Consider the following 24,644-nt stretch of genomic DNA (forward strand, 5'->3'; position numbering starts at 1 on the left):
TTTCCAAGAGCTTCTCTCGTCCTCAAAAAGAATTTACAATATGGGTGTGGCTGAATTTTTCTCTCTCTTTCCCCACTTTGAATTTCTCTCACTGTCGAAGGAGGGGGGTGGAGACAAGACCTCCTGCAGAGTGAATTCCTGACAGAATGGGCATTATGCCACGTTATGACAGAGGTTAACCCCTGGATCGGCATGCCAGATCTGCCCGCTTTCCCCATCACTAGGGTTGCCAACCTCAAGGTGGCGGCTGGAGATCTCTTGCCCTGACCTGGATGGGCCAGGCTAGCCTGATCTCATCAGATCTCATAAGCTAAACAGGGTCGTCCCTGGTTAATACTTGGATGGGAGACCACCAAGGAAGTCTAGGGTTGCTATAGTCAAAAAGGGCAAGAGTCCAGTAGCACCTTAAAGACTAACAAAAATATTTTCTGGTAGGGTATGAGCTTTCGTGAGCCACAGCTAGAATGTGAATCCATCGGTCTTTAAGTAGAGGAACAGTATGTAAATGTGAATAGCAGGCTTTTCACATTTACATACTGTTCCTCTACTTAAAGACCGATGGATTCACATTCTAGCTGTATCTGAAGAAGTGAGCTGTGGCTCACGAAAGCTCCTACCCTACCAGAAAATATTTTTGTTAGTCTTTAAGGTGCTACTGGACTCTTGCCCTTTTTGACTACTGCAAACAGACTAACACGGCTACCCACTGTGAATTAGGGTTGCTATGCAGGGGTAGGCAATGACAAACTGCCTCTGCTTATCTCTTGCCTTGAAAAAAGAGGTTGCAACGTGACAGCACTTAATTATATACGTTTTTAAGGTGACCAAGTGTGTGCATGTCAGCGTGTGTGCCGTCAAGTCCTTATGGCGACCCTGTAGGGTTTTCAAGGCAAGACACGTTCGGAGGTGGTTTGCCATTGCCTGCCTCTGGGTGGGCTGAGAGAGTTCAGAGCTAACTGTGACTGGCCCAAGTTCACCCAGCAGGGCTTCATGTGGAGGAGCGGGGAATCGAACCCGGTTCTCCAGATTAGAGTCCGCCGCTCTCAACCACTACACCACGCTGCCTTTCAAGGTGTTGACGACTGCTGGTTATTTTCACTGCAACGGCTTCAGGTACATTCTGCCACGGGTACGTTCGTTTTTCAAGAAACCTTGTTCGTAAGAACATTCACTCCAGGGACAGTTAAACTTTCACCCTATTTTCTTAACTTGGAGCTTTTAACCAGCCACTAGTAAGAAGTTTTCCCATGAGCTGTGCATTTCCATAACATTAAAGCACAGTTCTTGTAGGTTATCCGGGCTGTGTAACCGTGGTCTTGGAATTTTCTTTCCTGACGTTTCGCCAGCAACTGTGGCAGGCATCTTCAGAGTAGTAACACTGAAGGACAGTGTCTCTCCTTCAGTGTTACTACTCTGAAGATGCCTGCCACAGTTGCTGGCGAAACGTCAGGAAAGAAAATTCCAAGACCACGGTTACACAGCCCGGATAACCTACAAGAACCAATGAACTCTGACCGTGAAAGCCTTCGACAATATTAAAGCACAGGTTTGTCACCCTGGCAGCTGAACTCAAAAAACTAAACAAAACTCAAAAGTTACATGGCGGTCCTATGCAGAGTTACTCCTGTCTAAGCCCACAGATCTGAACAGCCTTACACCAAAGTAACTGTCAGAGCACTGAACAGCGTGGTGTAGTGGTTAAGAGCGGTGGTTAGGAGTGGTGGACTCTGATCTGGAGAACCAGGTTTGATTCCCCACTCCTCCACATCAGCGGCAGAGGCTAATCTGGAGAACCAGGTTGGTTTCCCCACTCCTCCACATGAAGCCAGCTGGGTGACCTTAGGGTAGTCACAGTTCTCTCAGAGCTCTCTCAGCCCCACCTTCCTCACAGGGTGTCCCTTGTGGGGAGGGGAAGGTGATTGTAAACCAGTTTGATTCTTCCTTAAGTGGGAGAGAACGTCGGCATATAAAAGCCAACTCTTCTTCTTCTAACCCTTCAAAGGTGTTATTTCTAAAGTAACTAAATGCATATTGGACAGGGTATCTAGGAAACAGCTGGGTGTGAGGAAAAACACTTAGTGGCTGTTCTGAAATCTTTTGAAACCTCTTGAAGCAAGACTGACCTTTTTACCACACCTAGGATAGGATCGCATCTACATGCAGGAATGTCGGGCTGATCCGCAGCCCAGAAAATCACAATCCAAGACACAGTGCGAGCATTTTTTAGTCAAACACAACCCAAGGAGGGCCATGGGTTGCTAACCTCCAGGTGGGACCCAGAGATCTCCAGCTATTGCAATTGATCTCCAGATGACAAATCGGTTCTCCTGGAGAAAATGGCTGCTTCAGGGTGGGGGGCTCTGGTGCTGTACCCTGCCGAGGTTCCCCTCTCCCCAAACCCTGCCCTCCTCAGGCTCCACCCCCTAAAGTTCTAGGTATTTCCCAACCCAGAGCGGGCAACCCCAAGGATACGATTGGGCTGATCTTGCTTTGCTCTAAGAAACAAGCGGGCCCTGTTGAAAAGGGCAAAGTGTGAGAAAAAAAACCTCTTGGGAGGGGAACTATACAAAAAACTTTCTTGGCCCGCTAATCAAATCTTTGCTGTTTGGCCCAGGTCCCAAAACAAGATCCTTAGGAACAACAATTGAGGCAAAAGTTCTGTTTTTAGGAATACTTTAAAAACAGCATGTGATTTTTTTTTAAAGGGGAAAAAATACCAGCATTAAAAAAGGAAAGGGCGTATTTTATGTCCAGGCTATGACCTGCAACGCAATCCTAAATCAAGTTACACCCTTCTAACGCCATTGAAGTCAACAGTCCTAGAAAGGTGTAACTTAAGATTGCACTGCTAAATACCTTCAGGTTGCCAACCTCCAGGTGGGGCCGGGAGATCTCCCTTCCCTACACCCCGCCCTCCCCAGACTCCCCTCCCAACATCTCCAGGAATTTCCCAGCCTGGAGCTGGCAACCTTAAAACACCGGCACCAGCCTGGTGTAGTGGTTAAAGTGTTGAATTGGGCTCTGGGAGACCCTGGTTCGAATCCCCGCTCTACCACAAAGCTTCCTGAGCGACCAGTCACACATTCTCCGCCTACCCCACCTCGCAGGGTTGTTCTGAGTATAGTAACTAACTAACAACCCTCCCTACCCTCCTTAATTTTGTAGTAAGCGCCACTGCCTTTTCTGGGACGCTCCTTCCCTTGGTGGAAATGGTGGCTTTGCTGATTTCAACAGCTTGAAAGTTTGGCACGAAATGAAGACGGAATCGGGGGAGACCCTTTTAAGGATGACCTCTGTGCCCCCTTGGTTGCTGTTTCCATGTGAAAGGAAACGGCAGCGAACTATCCAAAACAAGAACCATTTATTCATGGAAGGTTTTGCATTGGATTTGCCACTCTTTAGATGCACTGTTTCCCCATCCATATTCTCAAAACTCAACAATAAGCTGCCATGCAGAGCTTTGAGAATTCAGATGGGGAAAATGTGCATCTATAGAGTGACAAATCCAATGCAAAACCTTCCATGAAAAACAAAAACCGAAACCACCTAACCTAGTGAATATCATGCCAGCAGCTGTCAGGACATCCAAACACAACAACTTCCAAACACATTAAAAACATCGCACATTACTTCCTAAAACCAGCAGCGATTGTTTGTCGAAATGAAGGGAGGCAGAAGTCAGCCAGGTACATGCCAACCTCTGGGCAGGACCGCGGTGCCAGCAAATGCCGGCCGCTGTTGACGGAGTGGAATTTCGGAGCACAGATTCACATTCTGTGACAGCGATCCACGCCTAGCTAAAAAATTTTAAATGGCAAAAAGATTTGATCTAGCAGCTATCATAAGAACCCTTTCACGCGAATAAGCCTCAGTGAAAAGAAAGTATTTGCATTATTTATAGCCTGCCCTTCTAGCTGAGACTCAAGGCAGATGACAATTACTTCCAAGTAGACATGCTTAGAATGGCTGTAGACGCTGGCAGTCGGGACGATTCTTGGCTCAACGGGAAGCCAGACTCTAGACCCCGTTTTCTGCCTGGGTGGGTAACTGCTTATCTGCAAGGCAATCGATTATCAGGAGTGCCTCTGTGCGCGTGCAGAGCAATGACAGAACTGCATCTGGAAATCCTTCGGGAAACGGCTTCCAGCCCGCGCAAGACTGCTGGCACATCCCTTGTTTTTAGAAATTTATAGTTTTGGGTGTGCGCATTGGGTGGAAGGGAGGGAGGGAAAAGCAATAAACGGGAAGTCTGAGAGTACAGCCTGGAGACAGGCAGCGAGGGAGAAAGGAACTCTTCGCAGACTAGTTGGGAGCAAAGTTGAGTGGATTAAGCCCATAGATCTGTAAAGGGAAGGCCTCAAGGCCTTGGGGATGACTGGAAGGTGCAGGATGCGGCATATTTGCCAATGCCGAACAAGGCCGGGTCTGTGGCCTGAACAGGAAACCTTTTAAGGAATCTTACATACGAGAAAACAAAAGGGGGCTACACACGCAAGGAGCGTTTTGGAGACACCGCAAAAGAGCCCAGACCTGTATGAATGTAATTGACAAACACAGAGATGCAAATGAACACTTAAGAGATATTTTCCCCCAAGGGGCAAGCATCAGCACATGAACACATGAAGCTGCCTTCTACTGAATCAGACCCTCGGTCCATCAAAGTCAGTATTGTCTACCCAGACCGGCAGCAGCTCTCCGGGGTCTCAGGCAGGGGTCTTTCCCATCACCTACTTGCCTGGTCCCTTCAACTGGAGATGCCGGGTATTGAACCTGGGACCTTCTGCATGCCAAGCAGAGGCTCTGCCACTGAGCCACAGCCCCTCCCTAAGGGCCAGCGTGGTGTAATGGTTAGACAGTGTGCGAGACATAGGTTCAAATCCTTCCTCTCCAGGGCAGCATGCTGGGTGGCTGAAGTTAGCGACATACACGCACACTCTCTCGGCCTATTCTAACTCACAAAGTTGCGGTGAGGTTACAATGGAAGAAAGAAGAGGCTGCAAAGCCGTTTCAGGTCTCTATTGGGTGTAGTGGTTGGAATGTCAGACTAGGATCTGGGAGAGCCAGGTTCGAATCCAAACTCGGCCACGAAAGCTCACTGGGTGATATTGGGCCAGTCACAGGCTCTCAGCCTAACCTACCTCACAGGACTGTTGTGAGGATAAAAACAGAGGAGAGAAAAATAAAAGCAAGGCACTTCGGGTCCCCTCTGGAGAGAAAGGCAGGGTATAAACGGGCCAAGGGAGAAATATGGAACCAATAAACGCACCATTGGTTATTTATTTATTCTATTAAACTTATATCCTGCCCTCCCCAGCAAAGAAGCTGGGCCCAGGGAGGCTCACACAGGTACAAATCTTACAATAAAACAGAAATGCCAATGGGTAGAGCCTCCGAGCAAAGCCCAATATATAGGCTGCTTTGGGGGGGGGAAGCACCCTAACATTGCATCCTAGGCTTGTCAACCTCCAGGTGGTGGCTGGAGATCTCCTGCTATTACAACTGGTCTCTAGGCAATAGAGATCAGTTCCCCTGGAGAAAATGGACGGTTTGGAAGGTGGACTCTGTGGCATTAAACACCACTGAAGTCCCTCCCCTCCCCAAACCCCACCCTCCTCAGGCTCCACCTCCAAAATCTCCAGGTATTTCCCAACCCAGTACTGGCAACCCTAATGCCTCCCCTAACCAAGCCCATTTATGCCCTGGAGCTTTTGCCTTGGATTTGCCACTCTCTAGATCAGTGGTTCCCAACCTTTTTTTGACCAGGGACCACTAGGACTTTTTTATTCGGTGCAGGGACCCCAAGGTTCAAAAAAATTCTGAGAATTTGAAAATAAACTTTAATCATAACTGTTAGTTAAACATTAAACTTAGAATAATATTTGAATATATATATTTTTATAATAGAGAACTTTTAATTGAAAATATTAATTTATTATGGGTTTATAACTTTGTTTTGCGGACCTTAATTTAGTTCTCGCGGACCCCTGGGGGTGCGTGGACCCCTGGCTGGGAACCAGTGCTCTAGATGCACCTTTTCTCCATCCCAATTCTCAAAACTCTACCCATGGGCTTATTTTTGAGTTCTGCGATTTGGGAGGGGGAGCCTGAGGCCAGGATTTGGGGAGGGGTATGGTTGCCTGCTTTGGGTTAGAAAATGCCTGCAGATTTTGTGGGTGGAGCCTGAGGAGGGCGAGGTTGGGGAGGGACTTCAACGGGGTACAATCCCATAGAGTCCAGTTTCTCCAGATGGAGAAAACTGGAGATGCCAGGGATTGAACCCGGGACCTCCCGCACGCCCAGCAGCGATGCTCTACCACTGAGACCAAGCCCCTCAACGGTTCTGGGCTTGCTCCCCCCCGCACCCCCCCCCGGGGCCGGCCGGGCCACGCACCTGGAAGATGAGCACCTTGAAGTGGTTCCTGCGCAGGAGCTGGGCGTGGTTGTGCTCCAGCCGCTTGACCTGGGCGCACTGGCGGTCCATGCGCTCGCGCACGTCGCGGGTGTGGGCGCTGACCTTGCGCGACTTCTCCAGCAGCTTGGCCACCGTGTTGCTGGTGGAGGCGTGGCTCTTGCACAGCTTGCCCAGGTCGCCCTGCACCCCCTTGACGGCCGCCTCCAGCTCCAGCTGCCGGCCCTCCATGCGCTGCTGCTTCTCCTGCACCGCCTCCAGCATGTGCACCAGCTTGTCCAGCAGCGTCAGCACCGTGATGGCGTTCACCTGCGCGCCCCCCTCGCCGCCCCCCGCCGACGCCCCCCCGGAGCCCCCCGCCGCCGGCTGCAGGCTGGGGCTGCGGCTGCCCGACGGCACCGGGCTGGCGCCGCCGCCCTCCGGCCGCGCCTCGCCCGCCGCCCCGTCTTCGCCCATGCTGGCCAGCCTGCCCAGGCCCCGCCGCCGCCGCCGCCGCCGCCGCCGGCCGGGGCCAAGCGGCAGCACGAGCAGCCTCCACCCAGGGATCCGGCGCCTCCCCGACGGCGCGGCCGAGCTCCGGCCCCGCTCTCGCTGACCACCCGGCGCCCCGCCACGCCAACGCCGGCTCCCCGGCGCCGCCCTCCGCGCTCGCCCTTTATGGGGCCGGGCGGCGGGGCGGGCCGGGGCCGGACGGGGCGGGGGATCCCGGGCAGCGGGGGCGGGAGGCGGCGCCGCCTCGCAGGGCTCCCCTCTCCTCCCCGCGGCCTTCGCCTCGACGGGAACTGCAGGCAGGGAGGGAGGGAGGAGGGAAACGAGAATGCCTTGGACCGGAGCGCAAGGAAGTTGGCTGGCAGCGACGGGGGGCGGGGGGGCGGCCTGCGGGGAGGTTGCCAATCTCCAGGAGGGGGCGGGAGACCCCCCCCCCATTAAAACTGCAGGGGGAGAGAAGGAGATAAAAAACGAGAATGCCTTGGACCGGAGCGCAAGGAAGGTGGCTGGCAGCCACGGGGGCGGCCTGCGGGAAGGTTGCCAATCTCCAGGAGGGGGCGGGAGACCCCCCCCATTAAAACGTCAGGGGGAGAGAAGGAGATAAAAAACGAGAATGCCTTGGACCGGAGCGCAAGGAAGGTGGCTGGCAGCCACGGGGGCGGCCTGCGGGAAGGTTGCCAATCTCCAGGAGGGGGCGGGAGACCCCCCCCATTAAAACGTCAGGGGGAGAGAAGGAGATAAAAAACGAGAATGCCTTGGACCGGAGCGCAAGGAAGGTGGCTGGCAGCCACGGGGGCGGCCTGCGGGAAGGTTGCCAATCTCCAGGAGGGGGCGGGAGACCCCCCCCATTAAAACGTCAGGGGGAGAGAAGGAGATAAAAAACGAGAATGCCTTGGGCCGCAGCGCAAGGAACTTGGCTGGCAGCGACGGGGGCGTTGCCAATCTCCAGGAGGGGGCGGGAGACCCCCCCCCCCATTAAAACTTCAGGGGGAGAGAAGGAGATAAAAAACGAGAATGCCTTGGGCCGGAGCGCAAGGAAGTTGGCTGGCAGCGACGGGGGCGTTGCCAATCTCCAGGAGGGGGCGGGAGACCCCCCCCCCATTAAAACGGCAGGGGGAGAGAAGGAGATAAAAAACGAGAATGCCTTGGACCGGAGCGCAATGAAGTTGGCTGGCAGCGACGGGGGCGTTGCCAATCTCCAGGAGGGGGCGGGAGACCCCCCCCCATTAAAACGGCAGGGGAGAGAAGGAGATAAAAAACGAAAATGCCTTGGGCCGGAGCGCGAGGAAGTTGGCTGGCAGCGACGGGGGCGTTGCCAATCTCCAGGAGGGGGCGGGAGACCCCCCCATTAAAACGGCAGGGGGAGAGAAGGAGATAAAAAACGAAAATGCCTTGGACCGGAGCGCAATGAAGTTGGCTGGCAGCGACGGGGGCGTTGCCAGTCTCCAGGAGGGGGCGGGAGACCCCTCCCCATTAAAACGGCAGGGGGAGAGAAGGAGATAAAAAACGAGAATGCCTTGGACCGGAGCGCAAGGAAGTTGGCTGGCAGCGACGGGGGCGGGGGGGGCGGCCTGCGGGGAGGTTGCCAATCTCCAGGAGGGGGCGGGAGACCCCCCCCCATTAAAACGGCAGGGGGAGAGACGGAGATAAAAAACGAGAATGCCTTGGACCGGAGCGCAAGGAAGTTGGCTGGCAGCGACGGGGGCGGCCTGCGGGGAGGTTGCCAGTCTCCAGGATTAAAACTGCAGGGGGAGAGAAGGAGAATAATAATGATTTGCGCGGGATTATTTAAAGTAATATTATAACAGCAACAACGAGAAGAATAAGGTCCATTGGCAACAACGGGAGCTGCCTGCTGCAGAGGGGTTGCCAATCTCCAGGTGGGGGCTGGAGACCGCCCCCCCCCCATTAAAACTGCATGGGGAGAGAAGGAGATAAAAAATAAGAATGGCTTGGACGGGATCGCAAGGAAGTTGGCTGGCAGCAATGGGGGCGGCCTGCAGGGGGGTTGCCGACCTCCAGGTGGGGGCTGGAGACCCCCCCCGGTTAAAACTGCAATGGGAGGGGAATAATAATGACAATCGCGAGATAATTTAAACAACAGCAACAAGAAAGTTCCTTGGCAGCAATGGGGGGGTGGCCTGCAGAGTGGTTGCCAACCTCCAGGTGGGGGCTGGAGAGCCCCCAGATTAAACGGGGGAGGTAGTTGTGACCCTGGAGATCCCTTCCAACTCTATGATTCTATGAAAACTGCAATGGGGGGGGGAATAATAATTACTTGCATGGCATAACAAGAAAGCCCTTGACTGGCCCAAGGTCACCCAGCAGTCTTCATGTGGAGGAGTGGAGAAACCAACCCAGTTCACCTGATTAGCAGGAGTGCCAGGGAGAGGGATGCCCTTCCGAGATGTGGATGGCCCTCCCCAGTCTGAATGTCCTTGGTCCCATTGTCATTTAGATGCCATAATTGCCTATTGCAGTGCCCCCAGGTCCTTCTGAAGGGGTGTAGGAATGCACCGAATCGGAATACCTGCCCAGGTGATCTCTGGGATGGGTTGGAATGTGCTCTTCTCCCAGGGCTGCCTTTTAAAGTGCAAAGAAGGGTGAGAGTCGGCCGGAGGTGCGAAATGAAAGGGCAGTTTAGCCCCCTGTGAATTCAAAAGGCCCCCTTCCCACCTGGGTCCGCTGTGGATAGAGCTGGGGCAAAGAGATTTTGAGCAGACAGCTGGCTTGGAAAGAGTTAATCGGCCCTTATCTCTTCTTCCCCCATTAATCAGCATTCATTCTCCCGAATCTAAAGGAAGTCCTCTGAGAAAAATAGCCAAGGGGATACACACCCTGCCCCGCCCTGGATAGGTCTTTCCCTCAATGCATTCCTACATTCTTGTGCAACAGCTGGGAACTTCTCTTCCCGCCCTCAGCATCATGAAACATCTGTCTTTCACTCGAATGACTATCAGTGATGTATACCAGGATCTTGTAGGTGTCTTGTAGATGTCTTCTGGGTGTATTAGATCTTACTTAACAGATGTATTAGATCTTGCTTACAGATAGCCTGCTAACCTAAAACAACTTCTCATCTGCAGTGATGAGCTACATGAACTCTGGTACCAAGGCCTGCACCAAAGTATAGTGTCCAGATCACGTGAAGTGATGGTGTCGCTCTACTCTGCTCTGGTTAGACCTCACCTAGAGTGTTGTGTTCAGTTTTGGGCACCGCAATTTAGGAAGGATGTAGACAAGCTGGAATGTGTCCAGAGGAAGGCAACAAAGATGGTGAGGGGTCTGGAGACCAAGTCCTATGAGGAAAGGTTGAAGGAGCTGGGTATGTTTAGCCTGAAGAAAAGAAGACTGTGAGGTGATATGATAATCATCTTCAAGTACTTGAAGGGCTGTCATATGGAGGAGGGTGCCGAGTTGTTTTCTGTTACCCCAGAAGGTCGGACCGAAACCAACGGGTTGAAATTAAATCAGAAGAGTTTCCGTCTAGACATTAGGAAGAATTTTCTAACAGTTAGAGCAGTTCCTCAGTGGAACAGGCTTCCTCGGGAGGTTGTGGGCTCTCCTTCCTTGGAGGTTTTTAAGCAGAGGCTAGATGGCCATCTGTCAGCAATGCTGATTCTATGACCTCAGGCAGATCATGAGAGGGAGGGCATCTTGGCCATCTTCTGGGCATGGAGTAGGGGGTCACTGGGTGTGTGTGTGGGGAGGTAGTTGTGAATTTCCTGCATTGTGCAGGGGGTTGGACTAGATGACCCTGGTGGTCCCTTCCAATTCTATGATTCCAACTGGTGGTCCCTTCCAACTCTATGACCAAGGTGCCAACTTTGGTCTCATATAGATCCTAGCAACATCATCACGGGGCCCAGCAATGTCACTCATACTATCTCAAGATTATACTCTTGAGATACTCATACTCAAGATCATACTCAAGATCATTTTCTAACGTGGTTTATGCCATCACGTGCCAGCAATGCCCTTCCACCCTCTACATTGGACAAACAGGCCAGTACCTGCGACAAAGATTGAATGGACATAATATCTGACCTCAGAAACCACAACATTCAGAAACCAGTGGGGGAACATTTTAACCTTCCAGGACATTCAGTTGCTGATTTAAGAGTAGCAGTTTTCTTACAAAGGAATTTCCAGGGGAGATTAGAAAGAGAGACTGCTGAATTACACCTACTGGAGAGCCAGCGTGGTGTAGTGGTTAAGAGTGGTGGTTTGGAGCGGTGGACTCTGATCGCAGCCAGATCGCCCTCACATCCAAATAATAATAAATCAATTAATGTCAAATAATAACAGTCAAATGGATCTAATTAGCTGGTCAGACTCTCCAAACAATCTTAGAACTATACTGGATTCAGCAATGGATTCTGAAGATTTGGAGGACAATGTCAGAGAAGATTTCTTGGCGTTGTCAGATGGGGAACAGCAATGGGTCACGGATAGAATGGAGACTGAGGAACAGTCTTATAGCAAGTACAACAACCTCAATGCCCTCAACAGCACCATCATTGCACCTGCCTAAGCAGGGGCCAAGGGTGGGTGATAATATAGTCCCTGAAAAGCAATGGCCCATTGACAGACGGGAGCCCATGAAGAATCATCTCATTAGAAGTGCAACAACTACCCTGCCCTCAACAGCATTAGTGCATCAGCCTGAGCCAGGGCCACAGGTGGAGGGCACTGCAACCATCCATATAGCTGATGTCAGAAGCTCATCTGAAGAGACAACAAATGAGCCAGGTCTGCAGACATCCCTAAACCCAGACAAAATAAGCCCCTCAATAAGAGAGAACAAGGAAGGGACTGATGATCTTCCACACAGCAAAGGAAACGAACTGGAATCTGGGGCTGCCTGCTGGAGCAGGAGAAAAGGCAGTGTGGAGGAGTGGGGAATTGAACTGGGTTCTCCAGATTTGAGTCCACTGCTGTTAACCACTCCACCAAGCGGGAGTGGGCAACCGTACCAGCCCTTCCTTGCCAAGAACAGCCTCGATCTAGGTGGCATATCCAGATGAAGGAGACGCCCTTCGGTCACTAATGCATCTGGCCCGGGGAAGAAAGGGGATTCCGTCCTTGCTACAAATTGAGGAGTTCCTTCCAGAGGAAGCAGAACTAGCCCATCGAGTTCACCGCAAGGGAACTCCCCGGAGACACCGTGTTTCCCCATCTCCATGTCCCGAGGTAGCAGAGATGCTGCTCAGAACCAGATTCCAGCAGAGAACTCTGACCAAACAAGTCCATCCACTTTTGGTATGGGATACATTATATAGTTCTCATACCATGTAGAGAAACGCAATTGCAGATTTTAAATAAAGGAATGGCTGTAGGGTAGCCAGCCAGCTCAGGGTTCGGGAAAACCTGGACGATTTGGGGGTGGAGCCTGAGGAGGGCGGAGTTTGGGGAGGGACTTCAATGCCATAGAGTCCAATGGCCAAAGCAGCCATTTTCTCCAGGGGAATTGACCTCTATCGGCTGGAGATCAGTTGTAATAGCAGGAGACCTCCAACTAGTACCTGGAGGTTGGCAACATGAGCGTGTTTTTAAAAATCGTTTTAATGTTTTTGATTGCTTGCCGCCTTAGGGACTCTACGTTGGGAAGAAAGGCAGCAGAAAATAGTTTCAAAATAGAATTAAATTAAGAAAAATAATGTTTTTGGAACACACCGAGGAACCTCCAGATTGCCCAAGGGTTTGCCAACAATTTCACAGTCTGATGCGAAGAGGGAATCTGGAGCGACCGAGAGCGGTTTCGGTGGCATATTCACCAAGCCCCTCCGCCATACCATGGGAGACTCTGAAGCTGCCCTGCAATGTGGGGAGGACAGCGGATTCTGCTTCGCCTCTTGAGCCAGCGTGGTGTAGTGGTTAAGAGCGGTGGTTTGGAGCTGTGGACTCTGATCTGGAGGACCGAGTTTGATTCCCCGCTCCTCCACGTGAGCGGCGGAGGATAATCTGGTGAACTGGATTGGTTTCTCCACTCCTCCACACAAAGCCGGCTGGGTGACCTTGGGCCAGTCACAGCTCTCTCAGCCCCACCTACCTCACAGGGTGTCTCTTGGGAGGGGAAGGGAAGGTGATTGTAAGCCGGATTCAGTCTTCCTTAAGTGGTAGAGAAAGTTGGCATATAAAAACCAACTCTTCTTCTTCTTGATGGGGACACAGCTCGAACTGCCTCTGTCGCTCATAGGCAGGTGGACCTCAACTCTCCAAACTGGATTAATTGGCTGCCGGCCGGCTGCCAAGGCAGAGAGCTCCTGGCACCTGGACACTTGCCCGCCGCTAAGAAGGGGGAATGTTCAGGCACATAAAGAGGGAGTCATGTATGAATGTTAAGTGGGCAAGGGAGGGCGGCCAGCCCAGCTGGTTTTGGAGGAGAAACGGTTTCCCTGCTGGGAGGTCCGATGCGCCTGATCTGAGATGTACATCGAGATAATGTCGGCATTTATATCGTGCAGCCAGTGCTCAAAGCGCTTTGCGTGAGTGATCCTGATGCATATATTACAACCTTGTAAGTAGGGTTGCCAGCCTCCAGGTACTAGCTGGAGATCTCCCACTATTACAACCGATCTCCAGGTGACAGAGATCAGATGGGGAACCAGTTTCAGCCAAGAGGGGCAGGGAAAGAAACGTTCTCACAAAGAAGGTTGTTTTCAGGAAATAGTTCTTCCCCACAGGAAGTTCCAAATAGTTCGAGATAATTTATAAATTATTTATTTATTCCAAAGAGGAAAAACATTTGTGGCAATCTTAATTTCAAGCAAGTACAAATCCATGCCCAGTGAGCTATTTTAAGTTTCATTAAATCTTGTCTCTAGCTGGCTTCTGGAAGAATTGCTGAATGAGTGAAACAGAGCAAGTGTCCAGCAGCACCTTAAAGACTAACAAAATATCTGGCAGGGTATGAGCTTTCATGAACCACAGCTCACTTCTCTTCAGATATGATAGAAACAGAGGCCTTTTATGCATGGGTAGTTTCCGCTGGATGTGTTGCTCTCTCGATGCAGTGTTTGAACTCGAATTCTCAAATCACTATGCACAGGGGCTTCCCCCCCCCCGAAGAAATTCTGGGAGTACGTAGGGTTAAATTTATGCATCACCAAGAGGAAATGTGGAGCTTCAGAACTTCTTGCTAGCTTTCTCACTAGTTGCAAAACACACACAAAAACCCCTGTTCTATCAGGCTGAGGTTTGAAACTGACCACACTTGCTGTGAAACTGACCAAATTAGCAGCCTCATGGTATCCCAGCTTCCAGGGGAAGGGTTGGATAAGGGGGAAGACAAGTGGGAGGGAGAAGTGAGAATGGGCGTGGGGAGGAAACCCCAAATTGGCAAGTATGCACAGGACCAAGTTTTGATTTGGGATCGAAGCAGGCATTACACTCGGGGTAAAATGGCATTCAAAAAACATGGGGAAAACGCGAAGGGAGAGCAAGGCAACTTCTAAAGGTCGGAAAATACATGCATAATGGAAACAAAGCCCCAAAGTACCTGAGGCTTGACAGTGATGGAAACAACCTGTGCATAAAAAACCAGAGTATATTGTCTTGTACACAACGAGCGTTTCTAAATGGTTGTGTGTGTGTGTTAAGTGCCGTCAAGTCGCTTCCAACTCATGGTGACCCTATGAATGAAAGTCCTCCAAAATGTCCTAACTTTGACAGCCTTGCTCAGATCTTGCAAATTGAAGGCTGTGGCTTCCTTTATTGAGTCCATCCATCTCTTGTTGGGTCTTCCTCTTTTCCTGCTGCCCTCAACTTTTCCTAGCATGACTGTCTTTTCCAGTGACTCTTGTCGTCTCATGACGTGACCAAAATACGACAACATCAGTTTAGTCATTTTAGCTTCTAGGGTCAGTTCAGGCTTGATTTGATCTATAACCCACTGATTTGTCTTTTTGGAGGTCCAGGGTATCCGTAACACTCTCCTCCAACACTACATTTCAAAGGAATCTATTTTCTTCCTATCAGCTTTCTTCACTGTCCAGCTTTCACACCCATACGTAGTAATAGGGAATATGATGGCATGAATGAATCTAGTCTTGGTGGCCAGTGACACATCCTTGCACTTCAAAATCTTTTCTAGCTCCTTCATGGCTGCTCTTCCCAGCCTCAATCTCCTTCCGATTTCTTGGCTGTAGTCTCCCTTTGGGTTGATGGTGGAGCCAAGGACTAGAAAGTCTTGAACAATTTCAAATAGTTAAAAAGCCCAAATGCTATTCTTAGAGCTATACTTGTCCTGTTCCAGCACTATGGGTTGGTGGAAGATTAACCTTATGTTATGGGGGATACTCCAAAATGTGGGCAGATGTCCACTCTCCAGCACTGGAGATGAGGAAGACTGCAGCAGGGCCATATCTAAGTGCTGTGTCAAGTCACGACTGACTTGTGGCAACCTCAGCAAGGGGCTTTCAAGACAAGTGAGAAGCAGAGGTGGCTGGCCATTGCCTTCCTCTGCAGAGAAGAAGAAGAAGAGCTGGTTTTTATATGCCAACTTTCTCTACCATTTAAGGAAGAATCAAACCGGCTTACAATCGCCTTCCCTTCCCCTCCCCACAACAGACTCCTTGAGGTGGGTGGGGCTGAGAGAGTTCAGAGAGAACTGTGAGAGGCCCAAGGTCACCCAGCTGGCTTTGTGTGGCGGAGTGGGGAATCGAACCCAGTTCTCCAGATTAGAGTCCGCCACTCTTAACCACTACACCACGCTGGCTCACTGCCTTGAGTGGCCTCCCACCTAAGTACTAACCCTGCTTAGCTCTCAAGACCTGACACGGTTGGGCTATACCATATGCTGCCTTCCCTCCCAAACCAACACTATTATTAACTTTTTAAAAACCAGAAATAGCACAAAATGGCACGAGCATGAATTGGAGGCATGATTGAAAAGCATATCTTTAATGATGGCACAGGTACTAGCCAATAGGTACTCAGGGCTGTAACTGTGGGGGGGCAGCCACCACCCCTGTGACATGCAGAGAGGGCAGCAGATCTGCCTCTCCTGTAAGCGCTTTTGTGCCGGGTATAGGGTTGCCAGGTCCCTCTTTGCCACCAGTGGGAGGTTTGGGGGCGGGGCCTGAAAAGGGTGGGGTTTGTGGAAGAGAGGGGCTTCAATGCCATAGAGTCCAATTGCCAAAGTGGCCATTTTCTCCAGGGGAACTGATCTCTTATCGGCTGGAGATCAATGTAATAGCAGATCTCCAGCTAGTACCTGGAGGTTGGCAACCCTAGCCGGGTAGGAGAGGCATGCCACAGGGGTGGCAGCTTCCCTCCTCCCCCCCACTCCAAGCTACAGCCCTGTAGGTACCCAGGACAACTTTATGCATAGTACTTGCCATAGTAATGCATGCATTTACTGAGAAAAGAATAACATCGTTCCACTGTTAAAAGTACCACCTCAGGTGCCTTTAGGAAGAGAGCAAACTCATGAATGCTATAAATATTCCCACCACAGGAAAGCGTTCTTGAGGAAAGATATCTGGGCCCTGCACAAAAATTTAGTAACAAATGCACAATGATTGTGTGAAGGAAACAATTGTCTGGAAGGCGCCGAAGCCTCTTCTGCCCCCTCTCCAACCGTGGGAACATATCGTGACCCTGAAAATGGGTCAGAGTGTTCTTCTGTTTCACGTTAAGTGCTTTGGTTGCTGCAGTGACGTTCTTTCTCACAGCCCACATTCTCAAACCTTTTAGTCAAGGTAACCCCAACTGGAGCGGTGTTATGGTTCCCTACCTCCAGGTACCAGCTGGAGATCTCCTGCTATTACAACTGATCTCCAGCCGATAGAGATCAGTCCTCCTGGAGAAAATGACCGCGGTGGCAATTGGACTCTGTGGCATTGAAGTCCCTCCCCAAGCCCTGCCCTCCTCAGGCTCCGCCCCCAAAATCTTCAGGTATTTCCCAACCCAGAGCTGGCAACCCTAAGGTGTGTCTTTAGAACCCTCTGGTGCAACCGGAGAGCAAAGGGTTAAAAGCAGGTGCCTTGGTTCTGTGTGTGTGTGAGAGAGAGACAGAGGGTGGACTCTATGGCATTATACCCCATTGAAATTCCTACCCTCCCCAAACCCCCTCCCTCCTCAGGCTCCACCCCTAATCTCCAGGAATTTCCCGACCCAGACCTGGCACCCCCCCCCCATTTAAAGGCAAATTAGGGTTGCCAGGTCCCTCTTCACCACCGGCGGAAGAGCCTGGGGAGGGCGGGGTTTGGGGAGGGGAGGGGCTTCAATGCCATAGAGTCCAATTGCCAAAGCAGCTGTTTTCTCCAGGTGAACTGATCTCTGTCGGCTGGAGATCAGCTGTAATAGCAGGAGATCTCCAGCTAGTACCTGGAGGTTGGCAACCCTAAGGCATAAGAACATAAGAAAAGCCCTGCTGGATCAGACCAAGGCCCTAGGGTTGCCAACCTCCAGGTACTAGCTGAAGATCTCCTGCTATTACAACTATTTTTTTAAATATCTTTTTTATTGCATTGGAGGTCATTTTACATTTCCATACCTTTATAATTACAATTTACACTTTCCTTCTTCCAATACAAATTTCCCCCTTTCCCCCCCTTTCCCTCCCCCCATGGACCAATCCATAGTATCATATTTTCATATTTTGGGGGTGGAGCTGGAAGTGATGTGACTGCATCACCGGTGATAGCATGCTAGGCTTTAGTTTGCTGCTGGCAAGTCCCCCTGTCGGCCCGCGGAATGGTGTCAAGTAGGGTTGCCAGCTTTGGGTTGGGAATTACCCGGAGATTTGGGGGGTGGAGCCTGAGTAGGACGGGGTTTAGGGAGGGGAGGGACTACAATGGGGTATAATGCCATAGAGTCCAGTTGCCAAAGCAGCCATTTTCTCCAGGTGAACCGATCCCTGTCGTCTGGAGATCAGGAGGTCTCCAGCCACCACCTGGAGGCTGGCAACCTTACATGGACTATATGGCGAAGAGTGTTGCCTAAGTGAAGCTGCACCGTCTCCAGGCAATTTATATTACCGAGAGGGTACCGAATCAGGAATTTGAAGAATTGACCAGGCAGCGAAATAAATCTGCTGAGCGGAGATAAACACCAAAGATTAATGCAAAGCTCTTGCCAACACACCCAGCTAGACGCTGAGGACAATGGAAGGTGAGGTGTTAATGGATTGGGGTTCTGGTTGATGTCACTTTGATAAAACACCCTGGGGGTGTCTCACTTTCTCCTTCTCTGCTCTCCCCAGTCAGTGGCATCTCTTTACAGAGGCCAGGAAGCAGGCAGTGCCACTCCCATCTCAAACAGTTCAGGCCATGCACGCTTATTTTGCAGATGCAATGAGGGTTTGGAGAAGGAAAGAATCAAAAAGAAGAAGAAGTCTTGGTTTTTATATGCCGATTTTCTCTACCATTTAAGGAAGAATCAAACCGGCCTGCAATCACCTTCCCCTCCCCACAACAGACACCTGTTCAGAGAGAGCTGTGACTAGCCCAAGGTCACTCAGCAGGCTTCATGTGTAGGAGTGGGGTAAGCGCCTCTCCTGTAAGCGCTTTTGTCCCGGGTATAGGGTTGCCAGGTCCCTCTTTGCTACCGGTGGGAGGTTTTGGTGGGCGGAGCCTGAGGAGGGCGGGGTTTGGGGAGGGGAGGGACTTCATGCTATAGAGTCCAATGGCCAAAGCGGCCATTTTCTCCAGGTGAACTGATCTCTGTCGGCTGGAGATCAGTTGTATTAGCAGGAGATCTCCAGCTAGTACCTGGAAGTTGGCAACCCTAACCTAGGGGCTCCATGTTGGGGACCTCTGGTTTAGATTGTAAACGCTGTGGGGTCTGTCGTTTTGTATGCTGTTAAGTGCCTTGCACCCTATATGAATAATAATAATCTCAGCACAGAGATATGAATTATCCCTGGCTGTTAAGGAGTAGGGACGGGCAAAGCAGTTGCCCTCTGCCAGCTGCAGGCAAATTTGGAAAGGCACAATCCTCCCGCATTGGGGGGCAATCTTCTCCCCCGCCCCCGTTTCTCTGCCGCACTGGTCATAGGGCGATTTCGCCAGGTTTGTCCGTGCTTCTGGCATTCAGCGTCTCCACCGCAAGCACACAATTAAAACAAATCTTTCCCCCGGAGAACTCAACTTTTGCATTTGCCCTTTCAGAAAAGGCGAGCTTTTAAACCCTTGTCGTTTTCTCGCCGGAGTGGAAAACCGAGGCCTTGGCTTTTTAATAATTTCGTCTCTTCCCCGCCCCGAAAAAACACCGCACACAATTGCTTTTAGTCAAACCTCCTTGTTATTTTCATGTGCTCATTACAGGAGAGCCATTAGAGTGTGAGAACAAAATGTTTCCTGGACCGTTGGAAAGCAAAGGCCGACTCTTGGACTCGGTTCAAGCGCCGAAACAATGCCGCCGTCCCATCAGAGAGTGGTGGATGTGTGTTTGGAAAGATGGGGGAGCAGAGGTCAGCGAGGAGCCCTGCCTTGGAAGATTCCAGGCCCTGCCGTCCTTGGCAGGACGCCTCTTTGGTCCCCTGCCATCTCCCTCCGTGACCTGAGAGAACGTGTGGGGAACCTCGATGTACCATGCGATTCTCCATGGAAGGAGAATATCTGGAGCGACAGCATCCCTGGTATTGTTTTAGGTAGCCCCTGTCTCAAGGGTTGGGTCAGGCCACCTTTGATTAGGGTCGCCAACCTCCAGGGGGTGGCTGGAGATCTCCTGCTATTCCCACTGATCTCCAGGAAACAGGAATCAGTCCACCCTAGGGTTGCCAGGTCCCTCTTCACCACTGGCGGGAGGTTTGCGGGGCAGAGCCTGAGGAGGGCAGGATTTGGGGAGGGGAGGGACTTCAATGCCATAGAGTCCAATTGCCCAAGCGGCCATTTTCTCCAGATGAACTGATCTCTATCGGCTGGAGATCAGTTGTAATAGCAGGAGATCTCCAGCTAGTACCTGGGGGTTGGGAACCCTACTACTTTGGAAGGTGAACTGTATGCAGTGTTGCCAACCTCCAGGTACTAGCTGGAGATCTCCTGCTATTACAACTGATCTCCAGGCGACAGAGATCAGTTCACCTGGAGAAAATGGCCGCTTGGGCAATTGGACTCTATGGCATTAAAGTCCCTCCCCTCTCCAAACCCTGCCCTCCTAAGGCTCCACCCCCAAAATCTCCAGGTATTTCCCAGCCCAGATTTGGCAACCTTATATGGTTGGTATGGTTGGTGATCAGGGTTGCTAACTCTGGGTTAGGAAGTTCCTGGAGATTTTGGGGGTGGAGCCTGAGAAGGGTGGGGTTTGGGGAGGGGAGGGACTTCAAAGCCATAGAGCCCAATTGCCGAAGCGGCGATTTTCTCCAGGGCAACTGATCTCTGTCGCCTGGAGATCAGTTGTAATAGCGGGAGATCTCCAGCAACCACTTGGAGGTTGGCAACCCTATTGCCAGGTCCCAGTTGGGAAATACCTGGAGATTTGGGGGGCGGAGCCTGAGGAGGGCAGGGTTTGGGGAGTGGAAGGACTTCAGTGGGGTATAATGCCTTAGAGTCCACCTTCCAAAGCAGCCATTTTCTCTATGTGAATTGATCTCTGTTGCCTGGAGATCAGTTATAATAGTGGGGGATTTCCAGCTACCACCTGGAGGTGGGCAACTGTAGGGTGGAGCTTGGGATGGGCAGGGTTTGGAGAATGGAGGAGCATCAGCAGGGTATAATGCCATACAGTCCCCTTTCCAAAGCTGCCATTTTCTCCACGAAGGGTTGCCAGCACCGGTTTGGGAAATACCTGGAGATTTTTGGGGGGGAGCCTGAGGAGGGCAGGGTTTGGGGAGGGGAAGGACTTCAGTGGGGTATAATGGCATAGAATCCACCTTCCAAAGCAGCCATTTTCTCCAGGTGATCTCTTGTCGCCTGGAGATCAGTTGCAATAGCAAGAGATCTCCGGCCACCAACAGGAGGTTGGCGACCCAAATGCAGGATGACCTAAAGCATCCCTGACAAACAATCCTCCAATCTCTGGTTAAGCACCTATGAGGAGGGTGAGCCCACAGCATCCCTGGGCAACCGATTCCATCCCCAAAGCGCCCTTATCGTGAACAGGTTTTTCCTAATATCCTGCCAATATCTCCCCACCCGTAATTTAAAGACATGATTTGGAGTGCAATTGAACATGTTCGTCCACCTCACGGGGAAGCAGCCCTAGAGTCACAACCGGATCCTGGCCCCAAAGCTGGGCGTCGCCTCGATTCGGCGTCTTGTCCTGCATCAGTTCCTTCCTCCTGTTGACATTTTCCGCTCCGCAAGACGAAAAATGCACCGTTTCCGGTGTGTCCTCGTCCCCCGCCCCTGCCCGCAACAAGAATGTTTTGTTTAAAGACAAAGGTAACGATCAACCCTTTGGCATAATGAGAATTAAATTGTTTGGGACGCTCTCCAGTTTCCAAAGCAGGGCCTTCCTGCCCTTTAGAAAAGCCAGCTGTGGGAAGTGTGAATCGTTGGGGGGAACCTGGAGTAATTTCCTTTGCTTTCCTGCAAAGACATGGACTTAAAAGCAGGTGTCTCCAAACTCTCGCCAGTTTTGAGCCTATGGGCCCCTTTGAAATTCTGGGGCTGGGGCCGTGGCTCAGTGGTAGAACATCTGCTTGGCATGCAAAAGGCCCCAGGTTCAATCCCAGGCATCTCCAGTTAAAGGGACTCGGCAAGTGTGTGTGTGTGTGTGTAAAGTGTGATGTGAAAGACCTCTGCCTGAGACCCTGGAGAGCCATGGAGAGGGGCTGTGGCTCAGTGGTCGAGCACTTGCTTGGCATGCAGAAGGCCCCAGGTTCAATCCCTGGCATCTCCAGTTAAAGGGACTCAGCAAGTAGGTGATGTGAAAGACCTCTGCCGGAGACCCTGGAGAGCCGCTGCCCATCTGAGTAGACAATACTGACTTAGACGGACCGAGGGTCTGATTCAGTAGAAGGCAGCTTCATGTGACACAGCATGGTGGGCACAGCAATAAAATTGCTGACACCTAATGGCTGCCGCAGGGGGCAGAGTAGGGTTGGCAACCTCCAGGTGGTGGCTGGAGATCTCCCGCTATTACAATTGATCTCCAGCCGACAGAGATCAGTTCCCCCAGAGAAAATGGCTGGTTTGGCAAAATTGGACTCTATGGCACTGAAGTCCCTCCCCTCTCCCTCTTCAGGCTCTGCTTCCAAAATCTCAGGTATTTCCCAGCCCACAACTGGTAACCCTAGTTGGTCCTGATTTAGAATCCTGGTTTGCAGGAAAAGCACCAACCGTAATTCGTTGCTTCAGATCCAATGGCAAATGGTGGTTTTGTGAAAGTGCTCATAAAGCATTAGCCAGACACATGCGGGAGGAAGGGAAGAGAAGAGTGCGTGAGGTCAGAGATTCCCCTCAACTTGTTCCCATAGAAGCAAACGCTGGTTTGCCATCATGCCTGAATCAGGCTAAGTATGTCATTTGTGATTGATTTGGACAGTGGCATGCTTACTTTACTGTCTTTATTCTTCTGAAAGCCAACGTGGTGTAGTGGTTAAGAGTGGTGGTTTGGAGCGGTGGATTCTAATCTGGAGAACCGGGCTTGATTCCCCCACTCCTCCACATGAGCGGCGGAGGCTCACCTGGAGAACTGGGTTGGTTTCCCTACTCCTCCACATGAGTGGCGGACGCTAATCTGGTGAACTGGGTTGGTTTCCCTACTCCTCCACATGAAGCTAGCTGGGTGACCTTGGGCTAGTCACAGCTCTCTTAGAGCCTCACCTACCTCACAGGGTGTCTGTTGTGGGGAGGGGAAGGGAAGGTGTTTGTAAGCTGGTTTGATTCTCCCTTAAGTGGTACAGCAAGTCAGCATATAAACACCAACTCTTCTGCTTCCTCGCAGGGCATCATTTGTTCAGTTTGGTGCACCAAGGTGATATTAGGGTTAGAGTGTCAAAGTAGGATCTGGGAAACCTAAGTTCGAATCTCCTGTCTTATGTGCAAGCTTGCTAGGTGTCCTTGGGCAAGTCACATACTCTCAGCCTAACCTACCTCACAGAACTGTTGTGAGAATAAATGGGAGGAGAGAAGAACGATGTTCACATTGCTGGGAAAAGGTGGGTTAGAAATGATTAAAAAATCAATCTTGTACTGACCGAATGCTGCATTGTATAAAGATATGCTGAATAAAAATTATGTGAGGAGTCATGTACTAAAAATTGTTGTGATTTTGGAAATAATTTTATACCAGAGGTTGCGTACCAGTTGATATATTGTTAGTTTTGTATTAAGATATGACATTACCGGGTGACTCGGGCAGAGGATGAAGAAAAGGCCATTTGATCTGGAGAATGTTTCCACTTACTCGCATGAAATATCAGGATGTGTGGGATATGAGTAATCTCGTACAACTGAAAATGTTCTCTGACCCATGAAGAGCAGGTCAAAAGCCTGCTAAGGTATAGCGTGGACATTAATAAATATGCAACACTCCAGGGCTTATCGCAAAACAGCGCCATCCGGGTTCTTTCGAGGGCCCCCTTTTCTCATTACGCAAAGTTAGGATTTGAGAACAGTCAGTCCCAAAAGGAAACATTTACTAATGAGGGACATTTCCCTACAGAGCACAAATTAATCATCAGCCATATCACGATTGAACCCCAAACCCAAACATGTGTGGGTGCAATTTTATCCAGGAATCGTTTTCTTTGCCACTTAAACAGGTGACAGAATTTTTGCACCGGTGGCATTACTCTGGCGCAACTCGCACCCGACTCCAGATAGACGGATAGTTTATTTACGGCCCTTAGCCAGATAAAACCAGAAACTTGGACTAAAATATTCTTACAAACAAAGAATTACAGTCAGAGACTTATAACACTTAAAAAAAGACATAACAACTGAGACGCTTCTGCCAGTTGGGCTAAGAAACTGTTCTATGGCGTCGAATTTTCATTGCTGCTGAGCAAAATTTCGCAACCTGTAAAGTGATTGAAGGATTATCCCCTTGTAGGAGCAACTCAATGTTTTCTCCTGCCCTGTCAGGTCCCATTCTCAATAAGAGGGGCTCAATAAACTTAGAACGGGGTAATGCGTAAAAATTACAGTTCAGGAGGGCGTGCTCAATAGTTTCTAAGTCCCCTGATTTACAGGGGCAGAATCTCTCCTCCCTGGGTATCTTCTTAAATTTTCCCTCTAGCATAGCAGAGGGTAAAGCCCCCGCCTCTAAATTCGATTGTCATGCAGAGATGATCCTTTCCCTTTCCCCCTCCTGCATGTGTGTATTGTATATATCAGGGGCATCATGGTGCCCACCGATACCTTTCCGCGTGCCACCAAGTCTTTTTATAAAGTGGGCAGGGGCAGGCGGGGCTTTGCCGAGCAAAACTTCATTCTAACTGGCCATTGTACCTCCCGCTGCAGCCATTTCGTGGTAGATATTTTGTGGCGGCACCCACCATGCTGTGTCAGGAGCCCAAATGTGCCTGCTGGCTCCAAAGGGTTGGGAACCCTTGGGGTACATATTGTGTGAACTAGCCGTCAGCAGCATTGTAGTCCATAATAAGGTTGCCAACCTCCAGGTACTAGGCTGGAGATCTCCTGCTGTTACAACTGATCTCCAGCCGATTGAGATCATTTCACCTGGAGAAAATGGCTGCTCTGGCAATTGGACTCTATGGCATTGAAGTCCCTCCCCTCCCCAAACCCCTCCCTCCTCAGGCTCTGCCCCCCAAATCTCTAGGTATTTCCCAGCCCGGAGCTGGCAACCCTAGGAGGAGGGGTTGCTGGCCATACGAGCCTCTCTAGGAATG

General features: G+C 50.8%; 1 protein-coding gene across 1 annotated transcript in view; it reads right to left on the minus strand.

Annotated features, from left to right (window-relative positions):
• CAVIN2 (caveolae associated protein 2) overlaps positions 1-24,644 on the minus strand; it is a 58,245-nt gene that overhangs the window by 20,608 nt on the left and 12,993 nt on the right. The window contains exons 2-3 of the mRNA XM_056861234.1: positions 21,034-21,192; positions 6,392-7,191 (exon numbers count right to left, since the gene is read on the minus strand). Of these exons, the coding sequence (XP_056717212.1) occupies positions 6,392-7,191; positions 21,034-21,192 (959 nt within the window). The remainder of the gene's footprint in view (positions 1-6,391; positions 7,192-21,033; positions 21,193-24,644) is intronic.

This window comes from Euleptes europaea, chromosome 15, assembly GCF_029931775.1.
Source record: "Euleptes europaea isolate rEulEur1 chromosome 15, rEulEur1.hap1, whole genome shotgun sequence".
In the NCBI taxonomy this organism is placed as follows: Eukaryota; Metazoa; Chordata; class Lepidosauria; order Squamata; family Sphaerodactylidae; genus Euleptes; species Euleptes europaea.